The sequence below is a fragment of the Muscardinus avellanarius genome (assembly GCF_963383645.1).
Source record: "Muscardinus avellanarius genome assembly, chromosome: 6".
Taxonomy (NCBI): domain Eukaryota; kingdom Metazoa; phylum Chordata; class Mammalia; order Rodentia; family Gliridae; genus Muscardinus; species Muscardinus avellanarius.
In genome coordinates this window covers 98,912,230-98,932,274 of record NC_137791.1, presented here as the reverse complement: position 1 = coordinate 98,932,274, position 20,045 = coordinate 98,912,230, and the positions used below count along the sequence as shown (strand labels likewise).

Here is a 20,045-nt window from a genome sequence, read left to right as displayed (position 1 = left end):
TGTCCCTTGTGTTTACATTTTTTTATTTCTCTGCTGATGGTGTTTTCTGGCTATGAAAAGCACTGATTTTGTGGCAATAGAGATCAAGTTTTAGCAGGACTCGTAAACGCTAGTTTTCTCGGTCACCATCTTCCCCAATATCTAACTTTTAACAAAAAAATTACAAGATGAAAAGCCTGGAGCATATGGCCCATATACAGAGGGGAAAACAACCAATACAAACTATTCTTTAGGGAACTCCAACACTAGAATTATTAGACAAAGATTATAAATAGGTTATTTTAAACATGAGAAGCTTTTTTATATATGTTGTTTTGAAACAGGTTGTTTGAAACTCAGTAACCTGACTATGTTACTGAGAGTCTCACTACATTGATGAGACTGTCCTTGAACCTATGATCCTCCTGATTCAGCCTCCTAAGTACTGGAATTACAGGTGTGCACCATCATGTGCTGCTTGAAAGACCTAAAAAGGCCTATTTCTTTCTTTCTTTCTTTCTTTCTTTCTTTCTTTCTTTCTTTCTTCCTTCCTTCCTTCCTTCCTTCCTTTCTTTCTTTCTTTCTTCCTCCCTTTCTTTCTTTTTTTTTCTTTTTGCAGTACTGGGGATGGAACCCAGGGACATTCTACCTCTGAACTACACTCCCAGCCCTATTTTTTATTCTTTATTTGAAACAGGGTCTCACTGAGATGCAATGGGCCTCACTAAGTAGCTGTCTATGAACCGTGATCCTCCTGTCTCAGCCTCCCTAATGCTGGGATTACAAGTGTATGCCACCATGCCCAGCTACATGAAGAGACCTATTTCTGAAGAATTAAAATAAAGTATAAGAACAATATTTCAAACTGGTTATGGTGGTGCATGCTTATAATCCTAATACTTGGGAGGCTGAAACAAGAGGATCTCACATTTGAGACCAGCCAAAGATATTCAGTGAAGCTCTCAGAAACCTAATTTTAAAATGGACAAAGTACTTGAATACACATTTTTCAAAATAAGATATACAAACAGCTCACACTGACAAGCACATGAAATGTTGCTCAGCATGTCATTAATCCAAACCTCAATGACATACTGCTTTACATCAACCAGGATGGCTATTAAAAAAGGAAAACAAGAGATTTTTTTCTCAAAAATAAATATATAAATATATGATAGTTTCACCTAAAAAATAAGAAAAAAATATTCTTTGGTAAGAAAGAAAGCAAAAAGAAATATGGAAATGTTATCTTTAAGTCATCAAAAGCTTGGTATCAGACAAATGAAACTGTTATGTGAGATTATCATTTTTAATTTTGGATAAATTGCTATAATACTAGATGTCAACCACTAAGCCAAGCATGGGAAGGAGGGATGGGGTGAGAATGGGGTGGGGATCGGGTAGGGGCAGACTGGGTGATGTGTGCATGTATGTTTACAAAAGTTTGTATCCCACTATGATGTATGAATACAGTGCACCAATAAATATAAAAAAATTTTAAAAAAGGAAAACAAGAAAGTATAGGTGAAAATGTGGACATATGGAACCCTCATACCCTGTTGGTGAGACTGTCATTTCCTCAAAATGGCAAATATAGGCTTATTACTAGTTTTAGTTATTCCACTTCTAAATATATATCCAAGAGAATTGAAAATGTATGTCCACACTAGAATTTTAATATTAATATTCATAGCATCAGTATTAAAACAACCCAAAGGATCTTCAGTGGGTAGTATGGGTATTTTTTAAATTGTGGTACATTTCTACAATGGAATATTAATTAACAATAAAAATTAAGAAGTTACTGGCACATGCTATGACATGTATGAACCTTGAAAACGTGCTAAAGCTTCCTAACAAAGAAGCCAGTCACAAAGGGTGATATGTTATATAATCCCATTCATATGAAATGTTCAAATAGTCAAATTAATAGAAACAGAAGTAATGACCACCAGAAGTTGAGAAGAAATGGCAATGTACTGCTGACAGGTATGTGGACAAACTACTTTCTAAGACGATGACTTTGTTCTGGTGGTAGATGATTGTGATGGTTGAAAAACTCTATGAGTATACTGAAATGACTTAATTTTATTATTTATTTATTTATTTATTTATTTATTTATTTATACTGGAGGTTGAATCCAAAGATGTTTCACTCCCAATCTATACCCTTAGTCATATTTTAGTTTTTATTTAGAGGCAAGGCCTCATTAAGTTGCTGACAGACCATTCTAATTTTCTGAGGCTAACCAATTTTCGATCCTCCTGCCTCAGCCTCCCAAATAATGGAATTACAGGCATGAGCCACCACACCTAGCTTAATTATATATTTTAAACGGATTTATTTTGTGTCATATGAATTATAGCTCAATAAATTTGGTATTTTAGGCCAGGTAGTGCATGGGAGACAGAGACAGGAGGATTACAGGTTAAGGCCAGCTTCAGCAATTTAGCAAAATCCTCAACAATTTAGCAAGACCCTGTTTCAAAATAAAAAGTTCTAGGGATATATATTCAGAGGTAGAATGCCCCTGGAATCAATCCCCAGTGCTGAAAATTTTTTTAATATTTTAAAGGTAATTAATATAATATGAAGAAAATAACATACCATCGTGTGTGTGTGTGTGTGTGTGTGTGTGTGTGTGTGTGAGAGAGAGAGAGATACTAGGGGTGGAACCCAGGGGCTTTCTACCTCCAGGCTATACTCCCAGACCTATTTTATATTTTATTAGGAACAGGGTCTCACTAAGTTGCTGAGAGCCTCACTAAGTAGCTGAGGCTGGCTTTGAACCTGCGCGATCCTCCTGTCTCAGCCTCCCAAGCGCAGGGAGGATTACAAGCATGTGCCACCACGCCCGGCTTATGATTTCTAAAAAACTATAAAAAGAAACAAGTTTCTTTAATTTGACAAAGTGTATCCATAGAAGCCCTTCAGAAAACATCATAAACGTGAGATATTAAAAATTTTCTCTTATGTAGAAAAAACAGAAGGCATAAGAATGGAAAGAGGAAGTAACTGTCAATTGTAAATATCATTGTGTATTTAGGAAATCCAAGTGAATATAGGCAAACTGTAAAGTGGTAAACTATTTTTTTTTTTTTTTTTTTTGGTGCTACTGGGGTTGCTGGAAACCCTCTACCACCGGGCTACGCTCCTAGACCTATTTTATATTTTTTATTTGGAAACAGGGTCTCTCTTTTTTTTTTTTTTTTTTTTTTTTTGGTGGTACTGGGGTTCCTGGAAGCCCTTCTACCTCCGGGCTACACTCCCAGACCGATTTTATATTTTTGAAACAGGGTCTCTTACACCAGCGCGGCTGGCTTCGAACCTGCGCGATCCTCCTGTCTCTGCCTCCCAAGCACAGGAATTACAAGCATGTGCCACCAAGCCCGGCAATTCTCTCCACTTTTAAACACAAAACAAAACTAGCATTTATAGAAATTTTAAGGTGATTTTAAAACATATTAAATGCAAAAAGCCAAAAATAACCAAACAATATTTAAGAAGAATAATGATAGAGGTCATATGCTATTCAATATAAAGACTTGTTATAAAGCTACAGTAACTCAGACAATATTGTATTGGTTTAATTATATTCTTCTCAATAGAGGGTCCAGAAGTAGATATAAACATAGTCAATCACGTGATTGATAAAAACTATGATATTACAGTACAGAAAAAAAAGATTGTCTTCTAAAAATAATCAATTAAATATGTATATAAAAATTATCTGTATCTTGTCCCTTCACCACACATAAAAATTAATTCTAGAATTATAGCATATGTAAAACCGAGTGCAAAATCAATAACATTCTTAGAAAAGGACCTCTATGTTTTAGGAGTAAGCAAATATTTCCCAACACAAAAATAATTTTATCACAAAAGAAAATGCTAATGTGAAGCCACTAAAATAAAGACTTCAGTGTCATAATACACTCAAATAAGACAGCCAGAAGCCAACCACATGGTGGCAGACTTTTGTAATACCTGGATCTGACCGATGACACATGCTATCAGGTTCCTGGCTTAGAGGGAGAAAAGATTTGTTCAGGCTCACAGTTTCAGAGGTTTCAGTCCATGGTTGTGTGGTCTCATCATGTGTAAGGCAGAACATCATGCCAGAAGCTCATAGCAGAGAAGGTTGTTCACCTCATAGGAACCAGGAAACAAAAGGAGGGGGAGAGAAGAAGCCAGGGCCTCACTATTGGCCTCAAGGCCACGCTTCTGGTGACCTAACTTCTTTTCACTAGACACCATCTCATTAGGGCTCCACCACCTCCCAGTAGTGCCACAAGTTAGGGACCAAGCCTTTAGTACATGGACCTTTGGGAGACATTTAAGAACCAAACCATAACAACATGTATCCAGAATGCACACATCTGTAAATTAAAAGCAAAAATACCCTTGAGAAATGGGCAAAAGATTTATACAGATACATCACAAAAAAGGATATCTAAATAGTTGAAATTTTTTTGAAAATGTGATTCAATTTCACCAGAAATGTTAAGTTACAAAAGACTGGCAATCACCAAGGCCGGGATCGGAGCCAGCCGAGGGGTTAGGCCGGTGTCGGGACCAGCGAGACTAGAATCGGTGCCTCCCATGAGGCAAGGCCGCTGCTTGAGCCAGCAAGATCTGGATCAGTCCACCGGGTAGCCAGGCCACTACTGGGGCCGTCAAGAATGGGATCAGTACTTGCAACGCGGCATGCACAGAGAAATATCACAGAAAATAAAAACCAGATGCATCCCCTAATCAGCAATAACTAGGAGGAAAGGGGCAACAGGAAGAGGTCGAGCTATAGAAAGGGTCCTATAGTGAAGCAATTAAGGTGATCAATCAGAGGGTATGGAATAGAGGAGGATGGAGCCTCTTTAAAATGCAGAAGGTACATAAACAAATGTATCCCAAACAAGCATGGGATTGAGGGAGGAGGAGGGAATGGGATGGGGACTGGATGAGGGCTAACTGGCTGATGTGTGCTTGTATATCCTTTCAAGTCTTGTATTCCAATGTGATATATGATTACAATGCACCAATAAAAATAAATTTAAAAAGACTGGCAATACCAAAACCAGGAAGAATTTGGAGTAACCATAACTTTTATACATCGCTGTTAGAACTGCAAATTGGTACAACCGCTTTAGAAAAATGTTTTTGCTAGACAAATATGTAATCATGTTCAACCATAGACATGTATGAAAATAGTATATAATATCTCTATGCATAATAGCAGAAAACTGGAAATAACATGAATATCAAATGCAGTAGAGAGAAATGTATTGTGGCATAATCATCTATTAGAATATTCTATTAACAATAAGAGTGAACGGACAAGATAAAAACAAATTAATTCCTCAAACATAGAGCTAAGCAAAGGCAGCCAGACATAAAAAGGCTACATGCTACATGATTCCATTTGTGTGATGTTCAGAAAAAAAGCAAAGCCAACAGAGTAATAGGGATTTGGGGGGGGGGGGGTGGAGGGTGAGATATGATTGGGAGGAAGCTTGAAGGTGTTTCTGGAGGATGATATTGCCGTTTCTTGATCCAGAATCTGGTTCCTTTGTTAAAGCTTACTGGACTATACACTCATTTGCATACCTCCATGTATGAATGGTATATGCAAATAAAAATGTCAAAATAAAATGAAACACAAACACCTACATTGCCTTCCATTTTCCTGCTCTGGAGAGAAGCAAACCCTGCTGACATTGCTGCTTTCGGTTTGGTTTCTAAACTGGGAGCATTTGAGGAAATCGGGCCAGGAGGAGTTTACCATCGCCAGGACAGACTCACAGCCTTCTTTTGCTGCCTCACAGAAAGGTCTGCAGGGCAAGAGGCCATGCCTGGAAGAAAAGGAAAAGGTGAAAATTAATGATTAAATACTTCTCAAAATAAAACTAATATTAAAGTTGACCACCAGTGTTTAATGTAAATTGCCTAAACTTATATTTCCCAAAGTCAACAACTTAAATTTCTGCATTTAGTACTATAATACCGACTTCAGTCACCCTGTCATCTGGACTTTAGAGGAAATAAGCTAGTTCCATAATGCATCATCTATCTATCTTTTATAGAAGTGTTTATGTCGAATGACTGTTTATAAATTTCCAGTGCTAAAATACACTGGCCAACCAAAAAAAGCTCTATTTGCTATCAAAAAGAAAAAATTAATATGAAAATCAAGGCCCCCAAATTGCAAAAGCAGAAATAGGTCACAAAAATAGGTTATTCATGTTTCTCTATCTTCCTATTGAGAAAGGCAAAGTATCTCTGGAAGCAGGCAGAGAGAAAGCTATTCCTCAACCTCCCTGGAAAAGAAACATCAGAAGACCTTGTGTAGTGACTGACCTGTCTTCTCAGATTTCTATTCTCTTCTGTCTTGCGCAAAGTAGAAAAATGCAAACAGCTGTTTGTTAATGGTAAGAGTAATGATGCCCTGGAGCTTGTCTTTATTCACCTAATATGCAATCAAACCCCACCAGATCCACAGCTCTACGAATGGAAGGTTGGATACCTACAATGGCCATGGGCATATTTCATACCTTTCACCTTTGTGGATCATCTATCAAAGGTATGGCAAACGATTTTAAGGAAATAAAACATACATGTCAGTCAAATCAAAGCACACTTGACAAATGTAAACTCAGTAAGATGTCATAGAATCATACAATTTTAGATATGTCAGAAACCTTAAACAGCACCCCCATTTAAGTCCTCCATTTGAGAAGCACGGGGCCAGGAATATTTGGGATGGACTTGAGGTCACACAGCTCCTAATAGCAGCTTCCTAAGAACCCAAGTGTCTGAACTTCCAGACCATGCCCTACTTACTCTCCCATTTCATCTGTTCTCATATATGGGCAAAATAATTGGGCTTTAAAAACTCCTTGATCAAACCAACTCATATACAATACCCCATTCATACCTGTACAGATTACAGAAACATAGTGAGTTATTCTAGCCACTTAGATAAAACAGAACTCATGGGATCTGTAAAATGTCTTGGAGGGAGAGGTCTTGTTATACATAAAAATGTGAAAAAGAAACACTCGAATTACATTCTGATAAAAATGTTTCTGACTTTTCCTTTCAAAATATCATGTAAAAACTTATTAACTCTTAGAATCCTGATATTCACATAATTATCTATGTAAATTAATATGTAACTAAATTTGATAGTGAAGATGCAGAGAGGTTTTGCATTGGAAATAACTGCCTTGAGCACATAAAATATGAATTGGTCCAGGCAAGTAGCTTGGCATAAAAGATACAAGACTGCCATTCCGGAAATAAATTCGATATTTAGAGAAATAAATTAGATATTTAAGACATTATCTTAATATTTTCTTCCCTAAATCTTATTCCAGAGAAGTTAGTTACTTTATTTTCATAAGTAAATGAGAGCACCTAGTTGAGGATTGTGGAAAACACAGTTCACGAGGCAATTGCTTACATTTGCCAAGTACAGTTCTAAGTACCTCACATGATTAATGCATATACTTCTCACAATAGCCTTCTGTGAGAGATACTGTTGCTATTATCTCCAATACATGAATAAGGAAATTAAAGCACAGAAAAAATAAGATACTTGTACAAATTCACTGAGTTAATAAATGGTAGATCCAGGATTAGAACTTAGATAGATGATCCCAAGGACCACCTAACTACTGTACTACAAATAAGACCTTACTTCACAAATGCATGGTCCAAAACTGTCAATCTTAGGTTAGTTCAACACTTGTTATATCCTTTCCCATTGCACAGCCCTATAAAGGGTGGTTGCCATCTCCCTTCATTCCACAAAGGGATAGTGAACCTGCAGTCAATCACAGTGTTTATCAGAGGGACTAAGGAGCCCAAGGAAAGGGTGAATACATTTCTGCTTTCTTTTCTAGATGTGAGACAGCCTGCAGTAAAGCCGTAACACAAGCCAGACTTGTCTTTCATATGCCTCTTTTGCCTTCTTGTCTGGTCCTGGGTCCCAGTGTCCTGATACCATCCTAAACACCCTGACCCAGTCCCCACCCAGACAACCTCTACAAGGGCATCTGGAACATACTCTTCCATTCCTAAAATCAAACTGCCCTCCCAGTCATGGCAGATCTTCATTATGCTTTCAAATAAAAACAGAGTCTGGAAGAGGGAGACACAGTAATAGATGAACACTTAACTCTTACAGAGATTTCTGCATCACTAAAGTATAACTGCTTACTAAGGCAAAGGAATCTCTCATTGATGAAATTTCAGGCACCATTTAGAAGTGAAAAAAAATCATTTAACATATTTTGAAAATCACTACAAAGCTGACCACCATTCAAGAGGCTCAACTCTTCCAAATGGTTCCTGGACCTTTCCTCATTTCTAAAGCCATATTTTAGTTTTGTTTCAATCAGTGTGTGTGTGTGTGTGTGTGTGTGTGTGTGTGTGTGTGTGTGTGTGTTGCTGGGGAATGAAAACAGGAGCATTCTACCTTTAAGCCACACATATCCCCAACCCTATTTTATTTTATTTTTTTATTTGGAAACAGGGTCTTGCTAAGTTGCTGAGGCTGTCTTCAAACTTGTGATCCTCCTGTCTCAGCCTTTCAAGTATTGAAATTACAGGTATGTGCCACGATAGCCAATTCTACCTCTTATTTATTTATTTATTATTACTTATTAATTTATTTTCTAAATCTTTCAGGGTGACAGCAATAAAGCTTTATACAGGGGCCCAGCTGACTGTTTTCATGTCCTATAGTTAAGTCTCTAACTCAGACTCATTGTCATTGATGCTGACTGTACAATTTTTCTAAATCCACCACCCTATTATCTTCACATGGCTACTTGTTCACTATCTGACCTGGGGCCAACAGTGCTCAGTTTCCTCACTGAAAAATGAGGGGTTTGGAAAAGTTGGTGTTTGTATCATTTTTCACGATCCTTTTACTAAGAATGTTCTGTCTGTAAATCAAGATTCATTCTTCAATGAGATGTTTCTCAGGGGAGCACTGATAATCCCACCAGCTTTGCTAAGCTTCAAAAGGTAACAAGCATTTTTCTCAAGGTTTGTTCTGGGAATATATTGAGACATTACGATGTCATTAGATCCTCCATTCTAAAAATAGAGCCTAGGAAAAAATGTCTAGAGTGTTTCCAAATAGCTCTCCTAAGAGGTTGTAACCAACCGAGAACCCTCAGCTTTAAACTGCTGGTCCAGGCCCTGTGAAATAGTGATAGAATATTAATAACTAGCTGCCCTTTCAAACAGTGAGTAAAATGAAGAGCTATTTGTTCTTGCTTTGTGTGAAATTCAACCACCAACGGAGAGTTGAAGTACTTTGCTTTTCATCACATGTAAGAGTGTGGTGAGACAGGCCACACTATTTTGGAATATAAGCATATCCAAGCAACAAGCTGACTGATAACTGAAAAACAATGCTCCTCACAGGAGAGAATCCACTTTGACTATCAGAATTACTATTTTAGAAATGGCGATTAATTTAAATTGATGTGTGAAGTATATCTGTTGTGCAGAAGTCCATAACAGTTTTCAAGTAGAAACCTCTAACACCACCTCTGTAATTATGTGTCAAAACATTGGATGAACATATAACCAATGCTACTATATAGGGATAACGAAGGGTTTATGATGTTTTGTTTTGTTACTAAGAATGACATTCTAAAATGATTAACTGTCAAAAATTATCCATCTTACTTATTAAAATTTTAGAGAATTTATCCACCAAAAGTTTTGTTATGCTATATCTATAAACAGGTAGATTTTTTACCTAACAAAAAATTTCTTATAGGCCATACCATTAAGCTACAACCACAAAGTAAGTTTATATGGTTAATGGATTTTTGAGTTTTATAAAACATGTGTTTTAATCTGAACGACTTTGAAGCTTGCAGAGAAGTTATAAAAAAAAGTACAGAAAGTTTCCATATATCCTTTGTACATCTCCACCATGTAAACATTTTAAATTGTAGTGTAATTATTAGAATCAAGAAGTTAACATTGGTACAACACTTTTAACTAAACTAAGGACCCTGTTCAAATATTGCCAGGATCTCTATTCAGGATCCCACAGTGCATTTAGTTGACAATTTCTACTTTTGACAAAAAAAACCCTAATCTTTAAATATATGAGAAGAACTTAGAATTTAAAACTTTTTATCCATGGTGGAAAAAGAAAAAGAGCTTTGCAGTAGGCACCAGTGGCCGCCAATGATCGCTGCCCCCCGGTATCCGTGCCCTTTGTCCGCCCTCCGGAGTATGTGCCTGCCTACTGACTTGCTTCCATCAAAGGTAATGGCATGTCACTTCAACCATCAGGCTACATAAAATCGTGACTTATGTCTTGATAGTGGACTCTCCCCCTTACTGGCTTTGATGAAGGAAGTTTTCGTATTAGGGAGGCCTACATGGTCAGGAACTGTGGTTGACCTGGGGCCAAACGTCATCAAAGCACTAAGGCTCTCAGTCCCACCGCCCTCCCAAAACTGAGCTTCTTCCAATAATCCTGTGAGCTTGGAAACCGATCCTTCCCCAGTTGAGCCTTCAGATAAGATGCCAGTCCTGGCCACCACATGTGACAGAGCAGAGGAGCCAGCTAAGCCATTCCCAAGTTCCAGATTCACAGAAACTATGACACAATAGATGAATTGTCTTAAGCTCTAAGAGTATGATAGTGTGCTACCCAGTGATAGGCAATTAATATACTTTCACATCTCACCTTGTCAGAGACACGTCGCTGAGTTAGCTGTCCTATTTGTGCGTGTGTGTGTGTGTGTGTGTGTGTGTGTGTGTGTGTTACTGAGCATGGAACCCAGGGTCATTCTACCTGCACACGACACCCATAGCCCTATTTTTTATTCTTTATTTTGAAACAGGGTCTCACTGAGTTACAAAGGGGCCTCACTAAGCAGCTGCAGCTGGCTGCGAACTATGATTCTCCTGTCTCAGCTTCCCAAATGCTGGGATTACAGGTGTGCACCACCACGCCTGGCAGGTGATTATTTTTTAAAACCTATATCCCTAGCCAGATGTGGTGACTCAGGCTTGTAATTTCAGTACTTGGGAGGCTGAGACTGGAGCATCAAAAGTTTGCAGCCAGCCTCAGCTACTTAGTGAGGCCCTCCGCAACTTAGTGAGACCCTGTTTAAAAATAAATAATGAAAACTAGGGCTAGGGGTGTAGCTCGGAGGTAGAAAGCCCCTGGGTTCCATCCCTAGTACCCCAAAAATAAAATAAAATAAAATAAATCCTACATCCCTAAATTGGTCTTTATCAGGCTGAGATCCTCTGTGAATGATGTTCACAAAGTCTGTCCCAGGTAGCTCCTGGTGCTGTGGCCCTCACTCAGCCACAAAGACAACATGCTGGAAGAGTGTTGCAAGAGAGATGACTCTCTTTTCTCCCAATTACACTGTGTGGGAACTGAATCCTAAAGAGGAGATGTCATGGCCAAATACAAGGACCCCAGCCCAGTGCTCCAAGATGTCTCACCAAGACTGCCTCCTCTCACACAGGAGCCACAGATTACACCAGAGCACAAGCCCACACGTGATACAGAGCACAAACTCATCCCCACTGCAGGAAAAGATAAAAGACAACAGACAGCCTGTTTTCCCTACAATGGGCAATAGCATTGGCTCCTATGTGAGCACATTCTGGCTACTGAAGGAGATCTTATAATATGTTAGATTGAGATGGTGTGGGAGAGAGGTGGGGAAGGGTGTTCTTTGGTTCCCACCTCCTCTAGACATAAAGATGAAAAGCTATGCAAAAGAATGCTTATATCTGTCATGGTCTCTCATCCGAAGATAAATAATGAGAGAAGTCAGGGCATTCATTACTCACTTTGGTCTGGAACTCTAACAACCAACACTGTCTGTCCCTTTCTCATTAATAATGGTCATGGTTCTAGCAGAGTAGAGATGGCATGCTAAAGTTGGCTCACTGCACAGCATTTGATGAAAGGGCCACTCAGAGAGGCAAGTTTTAGTAAGATCAGCAAGGGCTGGTACAGTAGGCAGAGGCAGGAGCTGTTAGCATCCTAGGGTTAACAGCAGCAGTTTCTGTAACTTGGAGAGTACCATGTAAGGAAGGTTGCCTGGTAGCAGCCAGCACCCTTTAGAAGGCTACAGCCAATCCCACAGCCCGCCAGAGGGGATATCAGGGGGTCTCTGGCCAACTTGCCTGTCCTCCTGCCCCCTGAGGCCCTGCGGATGGCTCCCATTGGCTAAGCACAACAGAAAGCTAGAAAGTAGCCACTGTTGAAACCAATCTCTAGAAAACAGATGGGTCAGAGGAGAGTGCAAAGTAGACTTAGAGGAGTAAAGGGTAAATAACCAGCGCTGGGATACATGCATTATATCCAGGGACCCTGAGCTCATCAACTCCATATCCAGGGTTGAAACCCAGTGGCATATTAGGTTATAGCGAAACTCTGATTAGCCTGAATCTGATAGGAGCATTTACAATACAGAAATCAGAAAATGGTAAAAGTGACAGGTTTTGTTGTGTTTCTCAGGGGACCAGTTTAGCAGGATCCCATTTAAATGAAACAATAAATCATGTCATCTCCTACAGAAAGGAAAGCTGCTTTCATTTCTACTCAAAGGACTGTTGTGGACAATTTGAACCAAAACAAGGAATTAGCTCAATATTAAGTCAACCACAACTCCTTCTTTGATGTACATAATTTTCTTAGTCACCATATCACCTACGCAAGTCTCCAAACCCCAAAATATTTGCCTCACCCTTAACATCAGTATTCATATGTAAGTAATCTATAAACAAGGCCAATCTCACTTCCTAAAAATCCTTCAGTTCTATTCTCCTCTCCCATCATTTTATGCTCACATAGGTTAAATTAGCTGCAGTTCCTTGAAAATATGGTAGATCTAGGCTATTACTCTACTTGAAAAGCCTTTTCCCCCTACCTTTTCCACATAGTAAACTTCTCTTCATCCTCCAAAATCCTTTAGCGATGATCTCTTCCCTACTAGTAGCCTTTTCTGATCATGCCAGATAGAATGTGGCCTGCCACAGCATCTTCATGCAGATCTTGAGAAAGCTCGATCAGGGGATCCGCAACGGCGTAGATCCCCCATGAAGAATGTCTAGCCTTCCTTTCTTCAAAAAATTATTTTAGGATTATTTGGATTAATATGTATAATTGAAATTTTATGTATAAACATTATAACTAAAACTGATGGGCAGCGGCTTGTGAGAGACTCAGGCAGCAAAGATTTTTCCCGAGGATAAAGTTATTGGGCCAAACATTAAGTTAAAACTGACCTTAGTTTGAGCCACTGTATCAGATTAAGTTTGAGTCAGCTTTGTGACGTGAGACAAAGCATACTATGATTAATTAAATGTCTGACACCCGCCCTGATGTATGTAAATAATAACATTTCCTGTCCTTGAAGAGCCTGCTTGCATGACTACGCCCTTGCTTTTCTGCCAACAAAAGAAGTATAAAAGTTGTAACAAATCCTGAATAAAACAGAGAAGTTTGAATCTGAATTCATGTGGTCTTCTCTCATCGACCTCGGTTTCCCCCCACCTTCACACGAACCTCGATTCTGCTAGGGCTGGACCCCGGCAGTGGCCCTTCTCCTCCTCCGTGTTTCCCCCACATCTTGTAAACTGATCACATTGTACAACAGTTTTCCTTTAGAATCCCCTATTGTACTAAGACACCTGAAAGCAGTATTGTATTTTATGTGTCTCCACCCCCAGCATTAAATAATGGAGCTGGCACATTGTAGGTGCTAATATATGTTCACTAAATATATAAATAATTAATACTTTTAAAGATTATTAATTTCCAAATTATTCATTAGTTATTAAATCATTGAAGAAACTCATGCCAGCCAAATACACACCTGTAATCCCAGGGACTCATGAGGCTGAGGCAGAGGAATCTTAAGTTCAAGGCTAACTTGGGACAATATAGTGAGACTCTGACTCAAAAGAAAAAAGAAAAAAAAAAAAAAAAAAAAAAAACAAGAGCCAGGCACAGTGACACAGTGACGCACACCTGTAATCCAAGTACTTGGGAAGCTGAGAGAGGAGGCGCTCACAAGTTTGAAGCCAGCACTTAGTAACTTAGAAGACACTCAGCAACTTAATTAGTAAGACCTTGTTTCAAAAATTAGAAAATAAAAAGGGTTGGGGTGTAGCTCAGAGATAAAATGTTTCTGGGTTCATTTATCAGTCTTACCCCAAAAAAAATTTTTTTAAAGAGATAGGGATGTAGCTCAGTGGCAAAGCACCACTGGGTTCAATCCCCAGTACTAAAAGATGAAGAGAAGAGAAAGGAAGAAAGACAAAGGAGAGGAGGGAAGACTGTTGTCAGGTGCTGAGAGGCAGCTCCAAAGTTCCACATGCTCTTGCCAGACCTTCCACTCCTCCCTCATGCCTGGCCCCACTCCCACTCCCTTGAGAACAGTGTCTGCTTGCAGGACTGCCCATCAGGACCTCTTCCTCCATTACAATCAGTTATCACAGCACACGCAGGATATCCTGCTCTCCTGCCCCTCCTGGATTCCCATGTCCTCATGGATCCAACATGAGCATCTCAGACAGATTTCCCCAAACAACATTCCGCTTAAAATCACACCTCTTGCCACCCTACCGGACCTTCCCAAAGCGCTCTGCTTCCCTGCTTTGTCTCCCTGTAGTTATCAATGTCTGACACTCTTTTATTTATATATTATCTATGTGTCTATTTGCTTATTGCTTATCTTCTGACAAGATAAGCTTCAGGAGGCCAAGGATTCTGGTCTATTTTGTTTGCAGCCATATCCTAGTCTGCACAGTTAGCATTCCATAAACACATATTGAACAAATGAATGGACCACCCGCAGATGATGACTTGGTTCCCTTCTTGGGATAAAGCTGTCAATAGCAAAGTTAGGGGGAGAACCATCTCCACTTCTGTCCTAATTTACTGGGCCCTACAAGAGCTGATACTGCCCCTGCCCATGAGACCTGCTCTCCTTCGGGTCTGCAAATCCTACTTGTACTATTCAGCCTTTAAGTCATTCCCATGTAAGAGGAACATCTCAGTAAAATTGCTATGGATTAAAAACAACTCTACAGATTAAATATGCCACTTATAGGGTGTCACTCTTAAAATAGAAATACCAACAGATAAACGCAGATTGAATTAAGACGGGCGTGATTTATGTAAAACCACACAAGCAGTCATGAAAGAAACTATAAAGTTCCATACTCTTCTAACCAACATTATGCTGAATCTCATTAGTATTTGGCATACTTTCCAGGGCCCCTGGGATCAGAGGATTAACAAATCACAAAAGAAAGTTGCAACCGTTGAATTATTTTTGCAGCTGTTTTGATTTTTGCACATCATGAAATGATGCCATAAATATGGATCTTTGAATAAATTGAATCACACGTATTATTTCCAAAGTCTAGTCACATCCACATAACACCAATGAATTATGGAGAAGCAAAGTAGACAAACTACTGCAGTGAGCTTGATGAAGTCTGTGTGCTGGAGATGCTGTCAGTAGCACAACAGGGCATTCTGAGCCTGATGTGATCTCCACCACACTTATCCTCTAGCTTTACGTCTTTGTAAAGTAAAGCAAATTCGGGCCTGAATTGTCTGGCTGTGTGTTACCTATACTTTGTCCCATTTTGGTTCATAAGATGGAACCTCATCTATCATTTCATATTTCATGCATAATGCAAAATACAGAGCTCAGTGATGTCATCTGATGCTGAAAAGGGATCTGTAATACAGCCGACCACCTGAACAGCCAGGTGACTGGTACCACTCTGGGTAAAAGGGCCCGCTGCTTCCCAGTTAGAAGATGCATGCAGCAAGCAAACAATTTTCAGAATATGTAGTTGGCAAGAACAACAAAGCTCGATTATTTTCTTTGGCTACTTACCTATACAATTTTAAAATTATAATTATGGAAAAATATAATTCTATAATGTTTACATTTATTCCCAAATATGATACAATGAAGTTTTTGAGACATAGTCAAAATCCTTAGTAAAATAAATTTTATGCAGTTATTCTCTTTTTAGGGGGAAAACGCTTATGCTGAGTTTATAAAACTAATAAATTATCAAAAATTATCTTAAATCAAATTCTCTTCTGGTCTTTAAGAAGATTTCATGGTTGCATTTACATAGGAGATTTTCATAGGCTGTGTTATGTAATAACATTTAAAAGCAGAGTACGTCTTCCAAAATTACATGATAAACAAATGTGTTTTAAACTAAATCATTATTAGGGAAGTTCGACTCAAAATAGTGTGGCAATACAAGAGGAGCAGTAGTAGAAATTCTGAGTACAAACTGGAATGTGAGAAAGAGGCTTTTTAGTTCTTGTGTAGCAAACAGTTCTGTTTTTCAAAATTCATTCTGGTGGTGGGGAGGGGAGGCAATCTTCTCAGTCTTTGCTTCCAGAAAGGAAGGCTTCATATGGAAAGCACAAATGGGGAAATGTAAGAGATTCATTTAGTGAAGTGGTTGTACAGTGGAAGAGAAGGGATTACGCTCAGAGAAAAGGTCCATTTTCTGGGCGGAAAAATGGCATGGGGTCTCCGTACTGCAAACTGTATTCAGTCTGGAGACCCTTCCCCTCACTTATATGCACTTGTGGCCGACACTACGTCTTTTTGCACCACACCTTAGTGTTCTGTGTGGTTTCTACCAGGTTAGAAACGGTCCCATCAGGACCTAAGTAAAACTCAAAGGCTAAATGCTCTGCTCCTCCTCCAAAGCTGGAAAGTCCCTTAGCCTAGGTACACCTGGTTCCTTTTACATTTAAGAAAGTCGTGTCTGGCCAGGAAGGAGGCAGTTTACGGGCAGCGTTCTCCAGTGAGCCAGGTGGAGTGACCTTTTGTAATTCCCAGTAGAGTGAGCCCTCAATCCTTCCCATCACGATTGCTCTAACTACATGACAGTTCCAAGAACTGTAGAGCCCATCTCCATCATTCACTTGGAGGCCGTCTCAGGCTGGTTTAGTGGCCAAAAGAGGCCAAAATAGGAAAACCCTATCTGTGCCTTTAAAATGAGAGAAAAAAATATTTAGACTTCTTTATTAAAGTGCGGTAGACATATACAAACTTTATATATTTCATATATATAACTTGTTAGTGTACATCTGTAAAGCCATCACCACCATCAAAGCCATAAACATATTAGCACTTCCCAGAGGTTCCTCGTTCCTTCTTTATTAGGATTAGTGTGTGAGGGTCTGTGTGTGCATGTGTGTGTTAAGAACTCTTAACAGCCAGATGTGTTAAGAGGGCTGTGGGTGTAGTTCAGAGGTAGAATGTCCCTGGCTTAAATTAAATATAATAATTAAATTAAAATCAATTTAAGAAGGGAAAATTTTATACAAATGGGAACTTGGATATGGATTTGTTTTTGCCAGAGATTCTTATAACTTTTATAAAGAAGTCCTGGGCATTCATAAGAAATAAACTGTGCTTCTCAAAAAGGAAAATTTAAACATCCACTGTTTTATTTAGCATCATTTCTTCTTGTCTGATAGCAGCCTAAACAAAATATGCCTTTAGTTTTTATTTACTTACTTAAGATTTTAGCAAAAACCAAAGCTTTAAAGGTGAACATAGGTAAAATGAAGTTAGCAACACTGTAGAATTTTAATCTTGACTTTTCATGATTTTAGAAATGAAACTCACATAGAATTAAATGTGAGAAGCAGGATCACAGGAGACAGAGCTTAATATCTGAAGTCAGAAGGTCTATTTCTCACCCTTTAATTCCAAGCAAGACACACAGTGCTCAAGTACATAATTTAGCACCTACCCAAAGTAATAAACTTTTTTTGTTTTGTTTTGTTTTGGCATTGGGGATTGATCCAAAGGACATTCTAGCAAAGAAGAATAAACAGTATTTCAAACAGAAATAAAATCTTAATATGTTAGGAATTAAAAGTTATCTCTCAATAATCACACTGAATATAAATGGCCTCAATTCCCCAATAAGAAGACATAAAGTGGCAAAATGGATTAAAAACCAGAATCCATCCATCTGCTGCTTACAAGAGACACACTTTACAAGTAAAGATAGTAACAAATTCGCTGGGCGTGGTGGCGCATGCATGTAATCCCTGCACGTAGGAGGCGGAGACAGGAGGAAGGTGCAGGTTTGAAGCCAGCCGTGCTGGCTTAAGAGACCCTGTTTCCAAATAAAAAAGTATAAAAATTGGTCTGGGAGTGTAGCCCATAGGTAGAAGGGTTTCCAGGAACCCCAGCACCACACACACACACACACAAAGATAGTAACAAATTCAAGGTACAGGGCTGGAGCAAGGTAATTCATGTTAAGCAGCCATCCTTACAAATGTGAACTAGTATTTCACTATAGTTTTTATTTGTGTTTCCTTAATGATTAGTTATATTATGATAATAATGAGTGATATTCATGTGTTTATTGGTCATATAAGAATCTTTGGAGATTCATTACCTATTTTAGTCTTTTACCTATTTCTAAATTGTATTGTTTGCTTTTATTGTTGCTAATTTCTAGGATTTCTATATGGAATATTAATATACCTTCAGATATAGCATTTGGAAATATTTTATCCCATTCTATCAGTAACTTTTAATTCTGTTTGCATTGTCTTTGGATGTACAATATTTTTTTATTTTTTTATGAAGTTTGTTTATTCTTTTGTTGCCTTTGCCTCTGGAATCATATCTAAGAAATCACTGCCAATTTAAAAAAAAAAACAAAGGACATTCTATTTTTAGGGCACATCCCCACCCCTATTTATTAATATTATTATTAAAATTATTATCACTGTTAAAACAAAGTCTTGCTAAGTTACTGAGGGTCTAACTAAGTTGCTTAAGTTGGCTCAAAACTGTGATTCTCATATCTCAGCCTACAAAGTACTGGGATTACAGATGTGTGCCACTTCTCCCAGAGATATATACTTAAGTGTTTCTTTAGGTGAGAACCTAAGAGTTGCATTGAAGATAGAGAGGTCTTTGGATAGCAGGGTTATCATTTGCAAACCCTTCTTAGGAAAGCAGATAACTCTGCCCATTCTTTCAGAAGACAGGCAGATAATCATGTGTCATTACTGAATTCAGTCTATCAGGTATCACGATGATCCATCACAAAACCTCAGGTGAATTCCTTCATTATTATTCCCAAAGCAAACATAAAAATGGTCCTGAGAAAAATTATGACAAATTTAATTTTATTCATCTTGTTTCATGAGTTTTTAGAATTCCTTTTTTATCAAGCATGGACCACCATTTCATGATCACTGAGCTTCTCTGGAAAGAAGTAGAAGATATTAGTGGAATGATTCCACTATAATGATTAGCAGCAAGATTTCCTGAGGGTCTTTCAAAAATCAAGAAAAGCCAAGACTGGGTTTTCAGGCTGAATTAACACCCTCTCAGCTCTGATAAACTGACAATCCTGGTATTGAAAGAAGGTGAGAAGTTGAGTATGGTGCTGCACCTCTGAGATCCCTGAACTTAAACCCAATCAAAGAACAACAATTGGTGGCGAGGATGTGGGGAAAGAGGAACTCTTCTACACTGTTGGTGGGAGTGCAAAGTAGTTCAGCCACTATGGAGATCAGTATGGAGATTCCTTAGAAAACTAGGAATAGATCCACCATTTGATCTGGCCATACCACTCCTGGGTATCTTTCCAAAGGGGTTGAAATCAGAGAACTACGTTAACATATGCCTACCCATGTTCATAGCAACACAGTTTGTAATAGTCAAAATATGGAGCCAACCTAGATCTCCATCAAAGGATGAGTGGATTGCAAAATTATGGGAAATACACACAATGGAATTCTATTCAGCTATAAAGAAAAATAAAATAATAGCATTTGCAAGAGGGTGGAAGGAATTAGAGAACATTATGTTAAGTGAGATTAGTCAAGCACAGAAAGAGAAGGGACATATGTTTTCTCTAATATGTCCAAGCTAGGGAGTAGTGGTAATACCAGAGGTATTCCAGATGATGGAGGGGAAAGCTTGAACAGAAGGATAGGAGAGGAAGAAAGCTGAGGTTGAGCAAT

General features: G+C 38.6%; 1 protein-coding gene across 1 annotated transcript in view; it reads right to left on the bottom strand.

Moving 5' to 3' along the window:
- The window catches only part of CORIN (corin, serine peptidase), a gene marked incomplete at both ends in the record, with an annotated part of 277,623 nt that overhangs the window by 168,608 nt on the left and 88,970 nt on the right, over positions 1-20,045 (bottom strand). Inside the window, one exon of the mRNA XM_080697928.1 lies at positions 5,648-5,829. Coding sequence (XP_080554054.1) covers positions 5,648-5,829 — 182 coding nt within the window. The remainder of the gene's footprint in view (positions 1-5,647; positions 5,830-20,045) is intronic.